Below are 16,861 nucleotides of genomic sequence, written 5' to 3'. Positions count from 1 at the left end.
ATTGCGGTAATACTTCAGTTAATAGCTGAAATTGGTTTTGAGAAATTTTCAGGTAAACCAGGCCACAACGATAACAACACACCGATATTTCTAGAGATTTTTTTCGAAACCATCGAACCATTGTGGACAAGTTTGAATGTTTACAGATGGGTCTACTTTTGACAGTGTTTCCACATAAAAACCTATTACTATATCTAATAACTCCATATATCACATTAGTAATAAATCTTTGTTCAAATTGTTCCTTGCATCTCTATTTGCCAAAGGGAAAAGTGTCTGTACTGCCTCCTGGACTCGTACCTGATACATAATCCTAAAATGATCGCCCACATCCAATCACAAAGTTCCTCAGCTTCTTAGTGGCTTCTGAATACAATGTCTGAAGTTTTTCTACAATAACGACATTAAATGTACATTTTCAGTCTTGTGTTCTGCTCCAGAAAAGCATCCACTTGATTTAGTTCTACTTGGCACTAGTGTATACACAATTGATGGATCTATATCCGACTCAGTGTATCAGTCCACAGAACAAGATCAGGTTGTCTCTGGCATCACTAGATTGATGAATGCAGCTCAGTCAGAGTCTCAATTATCCCTCCGAGCCCATTTATTTTTCAGATTTGTTATGGGATCTCAGCCTTGGGATTATCACTAGAGGATTTTCTTGACTGGTGTAAAAGATACAAATAACTGACATTAGCTCTCAATAGTTTGGGATTTTTGCTCACTCTCTGCATTTATGTGTTTTTATGCAGATAAAACGATGAAATGATAGATTTGATCCAGGCACAATTCAGTTTTCTGAATTGAAGATATGACTGCAGATTAACCCCTTAATGACCAGCCTATTTTAAACCTTAATGACCAAGCCATTTTTTACGTTTTCAAGAGCTATAACCTTTTTATTTTTGCGTCGACATAGCTGTATAAGGTCTTGTTTTTTGCGGGACAAGTTGTACTTTTCAATAGCACCATTTTGGGGGACATTAACTTTTATAAACTTTTTTTTGGGGGGGGGAATAGAAAAAAACCTGAAATTTCGCCACTCTTTTTCACGTCTCCATATTTGAAGAGCCATAACGTTTTTATTTTTTCGCCGATGCGGTTGTATGAGGGCTTTTTTTTTGCGGGAAGACTTGTAGTTTTTATTGGTACCATTTTGGAGTTTTCATCACAGCAATTTTTCCATAGTTTTTTATTACATTTTTTACGGCGTTCACCCTGCGGGTTAAATAATGTAATACATTTATAGTCGGGGTCGTTACGGACGCGGCGATACCAAATATGTGTAACTTTTTTTACTTTATTTTGTTTTTTTTTAATAGTAAAGCATTTTGTAAGGGGAAAAGCTGGGTTTTTCATTTTTTTTCACATTTTTTTTAAAATTAACTTTATAAAACTTTTTTTTACTAGTCCCACTAGGGGACTTTAATATGCAATTCTCTGATCGCTATTGTAATACACTGCAATACTTTTGTATTGCAGTGTATTACTGCGTGTCCGTTTAAAACGGACAGGCATTTGCTAGGTCATGCCTGCGGCATGATCTAGCAGGCATTCACTCCAGGCCGACCTGTGGGCCTTTATTAGGCCCCCGGCTGCCATTGGAGACACAGACACTCGGCGATCGTATCGCCGGGTGTCGGTGGGAGAGAGAGGGAGCTCCCTCCCTCTTTCCAAAACCACTCAGATGCGGTGCACGCTATTGCGCACCGCATCGGAGGGGTTAAACGGGTGAGATCGATACTAATATCGATCTCACCCGGCAGAGCAGGGACGCCCCCAGCCCTCAGCTGCCTCTAGCAGCTGAGAGCAGGGAGATTTGACGCTCCCTGCTCTGTTTACCTTATCCTGATGCAGTGCAGTAAAAAGGCATATGCATCAGAATAAAGCCCGTTAGTGGCCGCCGTTAAAAGGCGTGTTGGCAGTCGCTAACGGGTTAAAGTATTTGCCCTTCTGAGTATCTGTTTAAACTTTAACTTTTTTTTTTTTCTTTTGGTTTTTAGACTGAACAAAGCTTTAATGAAGAAGAAGAGGAAAAACTTCAAGCAGCTTTTTCATTGGATAAGCAAAGTCTAAAATTGGTGTTGGAGACCATCTCCTTCATTTTGGAACAGGTATTACAAATCCCAAAACAATGTAAAGAAGTATTCACATATTTTGCATCTTGGCTTCTTTTGTAGGACGCAGCGATTTTATTTCCATTTTTGGATAATCTCGTTCCGAGAGCCATAACCTCTTTTTATTTCTTCATCATGTAGCTGTATAAGGGTTTTTTTTTTTTTTTTCAATTTCACCATAGTGTACGGTACGTTTAAGTTGATTTACCTTTCAAAAAATTTTCTGTGCAGGGGAATGGGAAAGAACAGGTATTCTTCCATTGTTGTGTTTTTTTAAAAATTTCTATTCATCCTATAGTTTAAATAACGTGTTAATTCTATTCTACAGGCTGTTACGATTACCTGGAAGCCAAGTGCATTATATTTTTGGGATTTCTAACTAATTTGCCTCACAATAGATAGTTGTTGTTTTTTTTTGAGTGGTAAGAGAGGTTTTTGTTTTTACGTCAACATTTTTGTTTCGTTTTTACTAAACTTTATTTCACTTTTTTAGTGCTGCTTGGGAAAACATCCATTTTGCCGATCACTTCTGTACTACGTTGCACTACTAATGCATTGTAATGTATTATGCCTGTCTGTGTTACCTGTGCCCGTGCCATCCCTGCACTATAAATTATGCCTGTACCGTATGTGGGAAGGGTTAAACACTCTTGAATATCTACCAGCTTTTTCTCAAAGGTCCCCCAGTCTGTGATGGGAAATGTTTACATATACAGAAGATATTTCAGTGCTATTCATTTTAACTTTACCCTTTTACTTTTTTGGCTAAATTCTGTATGGTGGTTACCATTATGTTTTTGTGTCATTGAGATTTCTCATTGCTGAAAACAGTAGTTCTGATGAGCTGTTTTTTATGAACATTCTTTATGAAAAAATGTATTACATTTTATAACAAAGGGAATAAGCATAACAACTTGACCTTGTGAATGCAATTTTAGTTTGTACTGTTTGAAGCCAATAGTTTGTAGGTATAGTTGTATATATGAAGTCTTGTGACACTAATATGGTTATTTGTACAGAGTTGCTTAATTGTCTTTCTGAGATCTACCATTTATAGATACTTTATAGTAAAGTACATTAAGGCCTTATTCACACGACGGTGATAAATGGCCGTGTGACGGCCGTTCTTTTAACGGCCGTCACACGGCCATTTTCAGAACAATGATGTTCTATGGGTGTATTCACATGGCCGTTTTTTTAACGGCTCGTGAATAATCGCCGTCAATAAATAGGACATGTTCTATTTTTGACCGTTTTAACGGCCTGACGGCCCCCATAGATGTCAGTGGATTAGTTGTTAACGGCTGTCAATCCATGTAACAACCGTTAAAAACTGATCTGTGACATGGGAATTGGAAGGGAAATTACTAGTTCCCTTGCTGGCTATCGGCGACGCGATGACACACATCGATGCAGCGCAGACTTCTCCTGATCTCGTCGCTAGTCTTGCGGGTTCTGCGAAGACATCGCCTTCGCAGATCCTGTGAGACTGGCGACTAGACTAGGAGAAGTCTGCGCTGAATCGGTGAGTGTGTGTCATTGCGTCGCCGCAGATCCCGTGAAGACGAGAGGCCTTACCTGAAGAAGACCGTGCTGCATCGGTGAGTATGTAGGGCATCATATACGGGGGGGCTGTGTGGCATCATATACGGGGGGGCTGTGTGGCATCATATACAGGGGGCTGTGTGGCATCATATACAGGGGGGCTGTGTGGCATCATATACAGGGGGGCTGTGTGGCATCATATACAGGGGGGCTGTGTGGCATCATATACAGGGGGGCTGTGTGGCATCATATACAGGGGGGCTGTGGCATCATATACAGGGGGGCTGTGTGGCATCATATACGGGGGGGCTGTGTGGCATCATATACAGGGGGGCTGTGTGGCATTATATACGGGGGTCTGTGTGGCATATACAGGGAGGTGTGTGGGCTCATCTACGGGGAGGCTTTGTGGCATCATCTACAGGGAGGTTTGTGGCATCATGTATAGGGAGTCTGTAAATAGTGTCTAGGTGAATGTGACCTTCTTTTGGCTGTTTTCAGGAGGTTGGGACAAAAAAAGCCTGACCAATGAAATTTATCAGTTTTTTTTCTTAACGGCCATGAAAAACGGATGCAAAATGGATGACAAACGGCCATTAAAAACGGACAGACGGACTGGAAAGGGATGAAAATGTAGAGACACACTGATGCAAAATGTTCATGAAAAACTGACAGTTGATCAGTTTTTAATGGACTTTTTTTTTTCACTGTCGTGTGAATGTAGCCTAAATCCTAACCTCGGCAGTGCACTTTTTTGGCAGATGTGACCACCAGACCAGGAATTTCCCCCTACGTGACCAGCTGTCAAACAACAAGATGTCTTAATATCTTGTAGCCTATGACCAGTTTTAGGACCTTTTTATAGTTTTCAGAATGCACATATGAATATGTTTTCTGGGTGTAATTGGCATGTAAGGGAGTTAGTTATCCTACGCTTAGGAATAGTGAGACGAGGTAATAGTGAATTTATCCAATTTAGCAAACGCATATGAATTCTTGGCCTTAGGCGCCACGCTCACACATCACGCTCAAAATGTACTTATTGCCGCGGACCGCGATGTGTGAACACAGCCTTACGTTCCCAGTAGTCATAGCAGCCCCCCGCCCCCCACTTTCCTAGCAGTCACAGCTGACCGTCCCCCTTCCACAGCAGGGATATCCTCCTTCCTAAGCAGGCAGATATAGCAGGATTCGCTCCCCCTCACTTGCTCCCAATAAAAAGACCTCCTCTATATACTCTCCTCCTGCGCACCCCAGTGACGCACTTCCTGCTGGCAGGAATTCACTTATTGAGGATGTCGGCAGGCCATTTTCCACTGCATTGATAACTGTACGCTCATTGTTCATTTATATGGTTACTGAGCCAGGAGGTTGCTTTGAGCTTATACACCGGGCAGTTTGGGACATTTACCAGGAATTGGTGATCAGCGTGAATTTGTATTAACAAATTGTAAAAATCAGAAATAGTTGTATAATTGTTGACTATGCATAAGTATCGCTGTACAATTTGAGAATCTTTACCTTTAAAGTAACCAGGAGGCTGAATTCTTTTCACAATCGCCTACATTTGTTTTCTTCTACAGGCGGTGTATCACAACCTAAAAACGCCAGTGTTTCGCCAGCAGCTGGAGAACATTCGTCTTGAGCAGAGTAAAACGGAAGCATTTGCCATTGTCTGGGAAAATGCTGGACAGGAGACTGTGGAGAAGTTTAGACAAAGGACTTTAACTCCAAAAAAGGTAATAATGCCACATAACAGAATGAAGATGACTTTTTTTTTTTTTTTTTTGTTATTACTAACATTCAGTGTTTATGACGATACTTTTATGACTTTTCATCCTATTCGTATCCACTCCTGTCTTTTGTAGAAAAAAGCAGTCAAGAAAATATCAAAACCACGGCTACATGCAGTTTTGTATCTGTTGAACCATAGGAAGTGTTCCTAGAACTGTATCTATGGAAAACGGCTATTGTAGATACTGGAGGTTGGATGTGGGATTTACGAAGCAATTTCACACGGTGTAATTTGGAGGCTGAAAAAAAAAAAAAGAACAACTCTTCAAATACACGAGAGAAACACAAGTTTTTCAATGAATATGTGTATACATGGTTTTGCTGTGTATTTGATGCATTTAGGCGTTTTTTTTTCTTGTTTTTTTTTTCCCTCCCATGGAATTCACAACGTGTAAAACCTTCCAAGCATTGACATGACATTCTTTTTTTGCAGAATGTGTAATTTCATTTTACATGTGTGAAAGAGAAAATGCGCCGTATGCTCTGACACATATTCCCATTAAAGATAATGGGATCTTTCCAAGCGATTTTTGAGCTTTTCAAATTGCAGTAAAAATGCATATGAGTTTTGGATGCGTTTTTTAAAGCAGTTTTGACAGCAAAGTCTGAATACGCCCTAAAAATGTGTGGTTCTCAATTGCAAAATGTAAATTGGATTTTTACAAATCTTCTTTACATTCATGTAACATCTGGATCATGCATTTTTCTCACTTCACAGAAACACAGTGGAGAAACTGCACTGAAACTCCAAGTGTTCCATGATGGGGACTTGGCAAACCAGTTGCACATCCTACAACGTCCTCTTATTATTATTTTTTTTAGACACAAACCTAAATTATGGTTTGTGTTGAAGGACCGTGAAAACTATTTTAACCCCTTCCCGACATTTGTCGTAAGTATACGTCATGGAAAGCCAGTGCTTCCCGCAAAATGTTGTATACTTACGCCAAATGTTTGGCACCGGCTCAGAAGCTAAGCCGTTGCTATCATCGCCGGATCTCAGCTGTATCTTACAGCTGACATCCGGCTGTAATGGCGGGGACCGAAATTAGCTTTGAACCCCGCCATTAACCCCTTCAATGCAGCGTTCAAACGTAATCGCTACATTTAAGCTGTTTGCAACTCATCGGAACCCCAGCAATTAAATTTCTGGTGGCTGCAGTGGCAACCGGAGGCCTGATACTGGCCTACCGGTCTGCATAGCACGGAAGCCAGTCAAGATCCGCCTGGCGGTGGAGCCTGATCGGCTTCCGTAGCCGCTGGCAAGATGGCGCCGGCTCAGGAGCTGATCCGGCGTCATCAACTGTGGAAGTCAGCTGTATGTTACAGCTGACATCCACCTGTAATGGCAGGAACCAAAGCTAGCTCCGATCCCTGCCATTAACCCCTTTGATGCAGCAATTTAAAGCGGTTACTAGCAGATTGCCTGTCAGGGCTGGCGATCAGGACTGGCTCCTGCTGCTATGGCAACAGGAGATACAATATCCTCCTGCTCTGCCATTACGGAAGCCGATTAGGCCCTGACGGGAGGCGAAGCCTAGTCGGCTTGCTGTCAGTGAATAACTGACAGATCTAATACATTGCACTACGTAGGTAGTGCAATGTATTAGAAAACATCAGACAGTTGGAACTTCAAGTCCCCTAGTGGGACTTGAAAAAAAAAAAGTATAAAAAAGTTAAAAAAAATCAGTTTGAAACCAATAAAAGTTTCAAGTAATAAAATAAAACACAATCGCCCTTTTTCCCTTATCAAGTCCTTTTATTATTGAAAAAAAATAATAAACCATACGTATTTAATATCGCCGCGACCGTAACGACCTGAGGTATCAAAATATTATTTATTGCACGCGGTGAACAGCGTAAAAAAAACCCGTAAAAAACTATACCAGAGTTTCTGTTTTTTGGTCACTTTGCCCTACAAATATTGGAATAAAAAGGTGATCAAAAAGTCGCACGTATCCAAAAATGGTACCTATAAAAACTATAGTTTGTCTCGCAAAAAACAAGCCCTCATACAGCTCCGTCGACAAAAAAATTTAAAAGTTATGGTTCTCACATAAAAATGTTCTATAAATTAGGTATCGCCGGAATGGGACTGACCCACAGAATAACGTGAACATGTAGTTTATAACACGTGGTGAACGCTGTATAATAAAAACTAAAAAAACTATGGCAGAATTGCGTTTTTTTGTTTACTTGGCCTCCCAAATAATAGGATAAAAGGTGATCAAAAAGTCGCATGTACCCCAAAATGGTACCAATAATAACTACAGCTCATCCCGCAAAAAAAGCCCTCCTACCACTACGTCTATGAAAAAATTAAATTAGTTAAGGCTCCAATAAGTCAGGAAATAAAAAATATGCAGTTGTGCCGGCCCGAGGGGAACATTTCTTCTGTTTCAAGTGGCGCAATATCAAGGCCCCTAAAATTAGGAAACCAGGAAGGGGAGGGATCAAACATATCTGCTTGAAGCGAGGGCGTCCGTATTATACCAGGACAACATTTCCCAGCAGAATTCCCCAAACTGCAAAGGTGCGGAGTGTGGACCAAAAGGGGGATAAGAGAGGACGCCATATATCAGTGCGACACCGGCCTGTGCAGAAAGGATTGTGTCACAGCGTAACACACATCTATGGATCATTTTATTGTTTTTTTTACCCCATTATTATACCACCTGACTATGCCCCTTATATACTCCGCCCGGCTTACATGTACCCCCACATTTATAAATGGAAGCACCAGCAATAATCAAACAAATCTACTACCAAGCAAAATCCGCTCTCCAAAAGGTAAATGGCGCTCCCTCCGCTCAGAACCCTACAATGTGCCAAAACAGCAGTTTCCTTCCACATATATGGCATCGTCATACCCGGGAGAACCCTTTTAACAATTTTTGTGGTGTGTGTCTCCAGTGGTATAAGCTGGGCAGGACATATTTGCCACTGAAATGGCATATCTAGGGAAAAATATAAATTTTTAATTTGCACCATCCGCAGTGCAATCATTTATGGAAAAGACCTGTGGGGTGAAAATGCTCACTACACCCCTTAATAAATGCCTTGAGGGGTGTAGTTTCCAAATGGGGTCACGTCTCAGGGGTTTCTTTTTATTATTTCACATCTGAGCCTCTGCAGTTGTGAACCAATACTTTGTAAATCGCCAAATTAGGCCTCAATTTTACATGGTATGCTTTCACTCCTGAGCCTGGTCGAATGTCCAGGCAAAAGATTAGTGCCCCATGTAGAGTGTTTCTAAAACCTGGAAACACTGAATAATAATTAGAGAGCTGTCTTGTTATAGTGGCACAAGCTGGGCACCACATATTGGCATGTCTATGGAAAAAATACTATTTTCACTCTGCAACATCGAGTGCACACTAATTTCTACAAAACATCTGCAGGGTTAAAATGCTCACTACAACCCTAGGTAAATGCATTGAGGGGTGTAGTTTCCAAAATTGGGTCACTTCTGGGGGGTTTCCACTGTTTTGGGCCCACTGGCGCCCTGAAACCAATCCAGCACCATCTGCACTCCAAATGGCGCTCCTTTCCTTCTGAGCCCTGCCGTTTGCCAAAACAGCAGTTTATGACCACATATGGGGTATTGCCGTACTCGGGAGAAATTGCTTTACAAATGTTGGGTTCTTTTTTTTTCCTTTATTTATTGAGAAAATGAAAAATTTTGCGCTAAAGCTACGTCTTATTGAAGAAAAAGGATTGTTTTTATTTTCACTGCCCAATTCTAATAAATTCTATGAAACATCTGTGGGGTCAAAATGCTTACTACACCCCTAGATGAATTCCTCAAGAGGTGAAGTTTCCTAAATGGAGTCACTTTTTGGGCGTTTCCACTGTTTTGTCTCTTCAGGGGCTTTGTAAATGTGACATGGCCTCCGCAAACCATTCCTGCTAAATTTGAGCTCCAAAAGCCAAATAGCGCTCTTTCCCTTCTAAGACCTGCCGTGTGTCCAAACAGCCGTTTATTACCACATGTGGGGTATTGTTTTACGCGGGAGAAATTTGCTTTACAAATTTTACGGTGCTTTTTCTCCTTCAGGCCTTGCGGAAATGAGAAAAAATTAGCTAAACCTACGTTTTCTTTGAAAAAATTTAGATTGTCATTTTCAGGGCCTACTTCCAATAATTTCTGCAAAAAACCTGGGGGGTCAAAACGCTCCCTATACCCCTAGATAATTTCCTCAATGGGTGTAGTTTACAAAATGGGGTCACTTGTGGGGGGTTTCCACTGTTTTGTCCCCTGAGAGGCCTTGTAGATGTGACATGGCCTCCGCAAATCATTCCTGCTAAATTTGAGCTCCAAAAGCCAAATAGCGCTCTTTCACTTCTAAGCCCTGCCGTGTATCTAAACAGCCGTTTATTACCACATGAGGGTTATTGTTTTACTCGGGAGAAATTGCTTTACAGATTTTGCGGTGCTTTTTCTCCTTTTAGTCCTTGTGGAAATGAGAGAAAATTACTAAACCTACATTTTCTTTGAAAAAATGTAGATTTTAATTTTCACAGCCTACTTCCAATAATTTCTGTAAAAAACCTGTGTGGTCAAAATTCTCACTATACCCCTAGATAATTTCCTTGAGGTGTGTAGTTTCTCAAATGGGGTCAGTTTTGGGGGATTTTCACTGTTTTGGCACCGCAAGAGCCCTTCAAACCTGACATGGTGCCTAAAATATATTCTAATAAAAATAAGGCCCCAAAATCCTCTAGGTACTCCTTTGCTTCTCAGGCCGGTGCTTCGTTCCAGTAGCACGCTACGGCCACATGTGGGATATTTTCAAAAACTGCAGAACCTGGGCAATAAATATTGAGTTTTTTTCTCTGGTAAAACCTTCTGTGTTATAAAAAAAATTGTATTCAAAATTTATTTCTGCAAAAAAATATGAAATGTGTAAATTTCACCTCTACTTTGCTTTAATTCCTGTGAAATGTCTAAAGGCTTAAGAAACTTTCTAAATGCTTGTTTGAATACTTTGAGGGGTGAAGTTTTTAAAATAGGGGTGACTTTTTGGGGGTTTCTAATATATAAGGCCTTCAAAGCCACTTCACAAGTGAGCTGGCCGCTGTAAAAATAGCCTTTTGAAATTTTCTTGAAAATGTGAGAAATTGCTGCGAAAGTTCAAAGCCTTGTAACGTCCTAGAAAAATAAAAGGATGTTCAAAAAACGATGCCAACATAATGTAGACATATGGGGGATGTTAATTAGGAACAATTTTGTGTGTTATAACTGCCTGTCTTACAAGCAGATACATTTAAATTGAGAAAAATGCAAATGTTTGCAATTTGAAGATACATATTTTTTTTTTTTTCAAAATACTGAATATGTCGAGCAAATTTTGCCAGTAACTTAAAGTCCAATGTGTCACGAGAAAACAATCTCAGAATCGCTTGGATAGGTAAAAGCATTCCGGAGTTATTACCACATAAAGTGAAACATGTCAGATTTGAAAAATGAGGCTCTGTCAGGACGGTCAAAAGTGGCTAAAGAGGGAAGGGGTTAAATGCAACAATGCCGAATCCATTCCGAATGTAAGAAAACGACAACTTTTTTTTTTTCCTCATGCAATAAATAAGCTTTATGTACATAAACCCAGAAAACCATTTTTTTTACATCTAAAACATTTGCTGTTGTGTACTAGGGATGTCACGATACCAGAATTTGGACTTCGATACCGATACTTCGTTTAATATTGCGATTTCGATACTTTGCCAACAGTAATAAAAAAAAAAAAAAAAAAAAAAAGGGCTTCCATTTTCTGATGTGAGGCGCGAGGTGTGATGATGAATTTAACCTTTATATGCCTCATTAATAGTAATTAACCCCATCATGTTTCTCAGTCATAATGGGTTAATGTGTAAGTTACATGATGGGGTTTATTACTATTAATGTGTGGCACATGGAGGTTAAATTCATTACACCTTGTGCCCCACAATAAGTGATAAAAAGCAGTTTTTATTTTATCTTTTTTTACAGCGTACACATGATAAATGATGCAAAAAAATTGTTGTGCCGGTTATTATGGCCGCGCCAATACTGAATATGTGTATATTTTATGTATTGAGACTTATTTTAATGTTTATTGTAAAAAAGGTGTATGTGTATTTTTTTTAAATTTAACATTACTTTGTTTTTACTTTTCTTTTTTAAACTTTAATGTACTGGCCTATATCTATATTACAGTACATTAGCCTGTGTACTGATAGTACACAGGCAGTTGTTAGGACATACCTAAGTATGCCCTAACAACAGGAGATATGGTAAGACAGCCCTGTGGTCCTTCAATGGACCCTGAGCTGTCTGCCCATATATGGTATGTCCCTCAATCGCGTCACAGGAATTCCCTGTGATGCGATCCAAGAAGCATCCCCCCTTCTCATTTTCCCCTGAATGCTGCAGTCCCCTGTGATCGCAGCATTCACGGGAGTAACGGCGGAGATGAGAGGTTTCTCTGATCTCCGCCAGCGGGGCTGCGGCTGTGTAGTCATTGCCCCGCTCCTGACAGGAAGTGCGCGCGCGGTCAGCATGAGGTGATGTGGCCGGAGCTGCACTAATGAGCGGCGGCACTGAATACAGAACATGGGGGTGTTTTGTAGTGCGCCCGCCATGTTCGGTTTTCAGTGCCGCCGCTCATTAGTGCAGCTCCGGCCGCATCGCATCATCCTGACCCCGCGCACTTGTTATCAGGACTCGGGAGCGGGGCAATGACTGTATCACACAGCCGCAGCCTCGCTCTCATACATTCATGTGTTACAATACTGAGCTGTGCGGCCGCACAGCTAAGTATCGAAATACATGAAATAACGGTATCGAACCGTTTGGGGATGCACAGTATCGAAACAGTATCGAAGTTTCGATGCATCGTGCATCCCTATTGTGTACTGCAGAATGTTTTCTTGTGTATATACACACACACATTCTTCTAGTTCCCTTGTAAATCAGTACCTGATCATTTTATTTCTACTTGTCTTATAAATTGTTTGCTCATGTATGTCTACGTCATATAAAATCTCATTCTTAGATATTCATTTCATAAATTTACATGATATTACTGCAGCTCTCGGCTCTCCAGTCAATTTCCTGTATCATCTGTTGTCTTTGAAACCAGGAAGGAATGTACTTTTTTTTGTAGCTGGCAGATTTTATCCAGGTATCTGGGTAGTGACACAGAAGATTCGTGTGCATTCATTTCCAGACGCATTCAATGTGAACTGACGCTTGAGGTAATCTCCATTACCTCAGCTGACAAGGATCAGGCTCCTGTTTGGCAGCTGCGTCCTACATCAGAATTAGTCTATAGAGCACGTCACCACTATGCCACATTTAATAGGCAAACCAATAACCATTTACAGGGGCAAATATATACACGACACCTTCTTGTTTAGCTATAAACTTATAGCATCGAATCATTAACTGTCATGGAGCGTATCGAAGAAAATCGTGCCCAGATCTGAGTTATGACTTCTCAGGAAATTGCTCTGTGTACATTCTTATAAATGCCACAAAGCAGATCCAGTCACAGTTTATGTGTTTGTGATAAAAGATGTCCGCTTCCTGAGAGGCCCACAGTGCAATAAGCATCAACATATTACAGGTTGGACCTTACTCTTCGTTTTATGTCGTACTTCCTTTTAATCCACAACCTGATGGTCCTTTTGTCTTTTGAGGGGATTTTACATGGAACAGGTTTTCACCATATTTTTTGCACAGGCCATTTATATTCTTATGCAAGATAATCATGTCCCCCCCCCCCCCCCCCTTTAGTCGTCTTTTTAAGGTTATATAGGTTTAATTATTTTAATCGTTCCTCACAACTAAGATCCTCCGGGCCCCTTATTAGTTTAGTTGCACAATTTGGCGTGGTTTTTCGGCCAGAATTTTCTGCAGGTTCCAGGATTGATACGCTGTGTGCTTTTACTCCTTGTATCCGCCCTGTTTGAACAAGGTTTTCACGAACCGTGACATTCCCAACAAGCTCTGCATTGTTCGAAATAACCAGATCCAACATAACATCGATTCTTGTCAGCTATTCCACAAACTGGGTCATAACATTTTCCTACATAAAATAACAATACTTGAAGCACCTTTTTTTAGAACCCTACATTGTGCTGTTCCTCTGTTGTTACTCCTGGGAATATATGAATAAATTGTCAAGTGGCCTTTACATTCCAATATGCAAACAAAAGAAAAGAACTGCGGTACTTATCAATATCTTTGAGTACTTTTATTAACCACTTTTACTCATGTTTCATTCTGGCCGTTCTCCCTTGGCCTTTACATTCCCTTTGTCAGTATGGTATTTCTCTGCACTGCCTGATACCGTCCAATCCCTTTGGAAGGGAAATGGTAACACTGAAATAGAAAACCCCATTATGCCATAATTTTATTTTTTTTAAGTTTGTATTACATTCAGGTAAATTAGATATTCCACTGGGTCTACTATGACCGTGTGTTCAGTGTAAAAATAAAAACCAACAAAAAAGTAAATAAATCCCAGGGACAAGTTAAAGCACATACAAAAAGTAAAAATAAAACCAATAATAACAATGGTATAAAAATGATAATAAGCTAATATGCTCTACCAACATGTCCAAAGCCTTTGCCTTGACAACATTTTGTTAAGTGGGCTAGTTTATATATCAAAATAAATGTTTGACAACATCGGACACAAATATGATGCAAAATTAATTTTAATAGAATAAAAGATAGTTATACCTGTTTAACATGCACAAGCAGAAAATGTATAAAAATTGTCTGGTCATTAAGTCTCAAAATATGTGCTGTATAGGGCTACGTTCACATGCTGTGTTTTTTGCCTAGGTTTCAAGTAAAAGTATAAATAGGCTGCGACGGATGCCTAGATGTGGCATCCATCAGCATAGACTTTTAATGGTATTGGTTAAACGAATTCATCATTAAATTCTCATGAGAGTTCATGACGTATCTGTTAAGGGGGATACCATTATAATCTATGGGTGACCAATGCCACGATTAGGCATCTGTTTTAATGTACTGTATCCGTCTCCCATGGACTGTAATAGTACTCACTCAACGTACACATCATGAAAGGCTGTTGAAAAGCCTATTTCATCCTTCAAAAAAAGGTATACTTATGTATGCCAGCCCGACGCAGGCCAAAAGGATACACTTTTGCACTCTGTTGGACAAAAGGAACTGTCGTTCGTGGACCCACTGGGCTGTACCGCCTTGGCGATATGGCAGCTGGCCAACAGGGCGCAGGTCAAAGTCTATAGTTCGTATAGGGTACCTGTGGCAACTCGGACAGTAGCAAGGCAGGCTCGGCTGGGACTAGGCAGCAGGTAGACATCAGGCGTGGAGTAGCAGGACAGGCGTAGATACAGCACAGCACGGCACTTGACCAGGATAGCACAGGATACAGGAACAGGGAACTCTGAAACTGGAAAACACTAGGAGACCATTTGCTTAGACAAGCTAGGATACGACAAACCATGCTCCGGCAAGGATCAGAAGGGCAGAGGCTTTCTTATAGTCCAGGAAATCATGTGAGTTGCTGAAGATGATTGTTTTCATGTGCGCGCGCTAGCCCTTTAAGAGCGGGCCACAGCGGAACGGAGCGGAAGTGAGCGCTGGCGTCTCCTAGGAAGGATCCATGGCTGCGGGCATCGGGAGGTAGCTAAACCGGACGTCCCGCAGCCATGGACGCTACAGGAAACCTGTTGACCTATTTAGCGTGTATGTCTGTAGACATTGTTTTGTATCTGCTGTGCCTTTTGATGCATCTCTTACAATTACTTTGAGCCAAAAGTTCATTGAAAAAACAGTAGTGAATACTCCCCTGTGTCTAAAATCAAACTATTTATTTATTTAATTAATTTTTTTTTAAACCAGAATTTAAACCATATTTTCAAGAAAAATAAATCTGTGGCAATAAAAAATTGCAGTTTTGGTTCTGCTGATCATCCACCAGAACGCAATAACTAGATTTGAGGCCTGGATGAAGCAGGGAAGAGTGTCGGACCATACATGACGCGCTACCTCCGGCGAGATTTCTGCATTCAGGGTGGGCCAGTTTTCGCCAGTGGGCGGGCATAAGAAGAGGAACGATCGAGACTGAGTTGCACGATTTGTTGCAAGATTATTACCATAAAAGGCGCAAAGTGTTTGTAGACCGTTATTTACACAGGAGAGGGGATAACGGCAATGAAATTTTGACCGCAGGGGTGAGTAGAGTTCAATAGTTGAAATGCTGGTGACCGGTTCCCTTTAAGCCAAAACGAGGATTGGAACATACACAGAAAAAGTTTTATGGAAGGATTTATACTTCTCCCACAGACAGCTGGCTACGACAACCGGAGAAGTGGAATTTCGCTTTCCTTGCTCTGTGGAACTGGTAATATGGTTTTATAGACACAGAAGTTTGTATATTAGAGTTCACTCTTTAGCTTCAGTATATGATGTACCGTTGAACGGCTTTCGTTCTTTTGGCTTCCAGGAGGAGCAGCTGAGCTGTCCCCATCCTTCTTTTTTTTTTTTTGTCTAAAATATGATCCTGGGTTATCTGCCTACAGAGTGTTCCCTTTTATTGGAATCCTGCTACATAACTGGTGACCCAGCCTCTATCGTACACCGCATAAGCTGAAACGTTATAGGAAGTGTCAGCCTATTGTGAGAGCTTTTGGACAATGTGAAAGCGACAATATTTAATTTTTTTTATTTTATTTTTTTGATGCCGTTGTGTAACATAAAAACTTGATCTAAAGAATATGGCTTAAATAGATTCCCTTTAACCCTCATTCTTTTTATATTTTTTCTTGGACTACATTTTAATTGCACTGCCCCTTCTTGACATAGTTATTATGTATCACCCCCTTTCCCCAAACAGTGATCACAAAGCAGTAACTTGATTATCCTCCTCGCTCGTATAGGAAACTAAAGTGCTCCATTCATCAAAGTCGGACGCCATTGAGGTTAATTACGTTATTGTTGCGCAAAGGCTAATCTTTGCTAGTCACAAAATGTCTGTGGCATGTTTGTAGAGTTTGTATGAATGGGGCACATTTTCTCACAGGGGTCAAGGGAAGCGGAGTATAATATGTTTTGTCTGAAATGGGACAGCAGCAATAGGGACTGGTAACTAAAATACATAATAGGACCCCTGAGCCAGCATTTGTGTTATCATGCTACACCAATATTTATTAATCCATGGGAAATTGTGGTGTTACATAACTTTTTTAGGCTACAATAACACACAACAGAATTGTTGTGGAAAGTTTCTGCAGAAAAATTGTGCAGATTTTGTTGTGCATTTCCATTTTGAAAAAAATAAATTAGTATAATCATCTTACCAATCCCGTAGTGACATTTCCCTGGTCTCCTGCTGGACTCTGTTGACCTGGCTGCTGCAATG

At 40.6% G+C, this 16,861-nt stretch overlaps 1 protein-coding gene across 9 annotated transcripts in view; it reads left to right on the top strand.

Moving 5' to 3' along the window:
- COMMD10 (COMM domain containing 10) overlaps positions 1–16,861 on the top strand; it is a 403,417-nt gene that overhangs the window by 16,925 nt on the left and 369,631 nt on the right. For all 9 annotated transcript variants that reach the window (XR_012850378.1, XR_012850376.1, XR_012850380.1 and 6 more), the window contains exons 3-4: positions 2,007–2,117; positions 5,249–5,404. Coding sequence is in view for 5 of the 9 variants with exons in the window: in XM_075836395.1 (XP_075692510.1) it covers positions 2,007–2,117; positions 5,249–5,404 (267 nt within the window). In the remaining 4 variants the exon portion in view is untranslated. The remainder of the gene's footprint in view (positions 1–2,006; positions 2,118–5,248; positions 5,405–16,861) is intronic.

The sequence above is a fragment of the Rhinoderma darwinii genome, chromosome 1, assembly GCF_050947455.1.
Source record: "Rhinoderma darwinii isolate aRhiDar2 chromosome 1, aRhiDar2.hap1, whole genome shotgun sequence".
In the NCBI taxonomy this organism is placed as follows: domain Eukaryota; kingdom Metazoa; phylum Chordata; class Amphibia; order Anura; family Rhinodermatidae; genus Rhinoderma; species Rhinoderma darwinii.
This window is presented reverse-complemented; position numbering and strand designations above follow the sequence as displayed.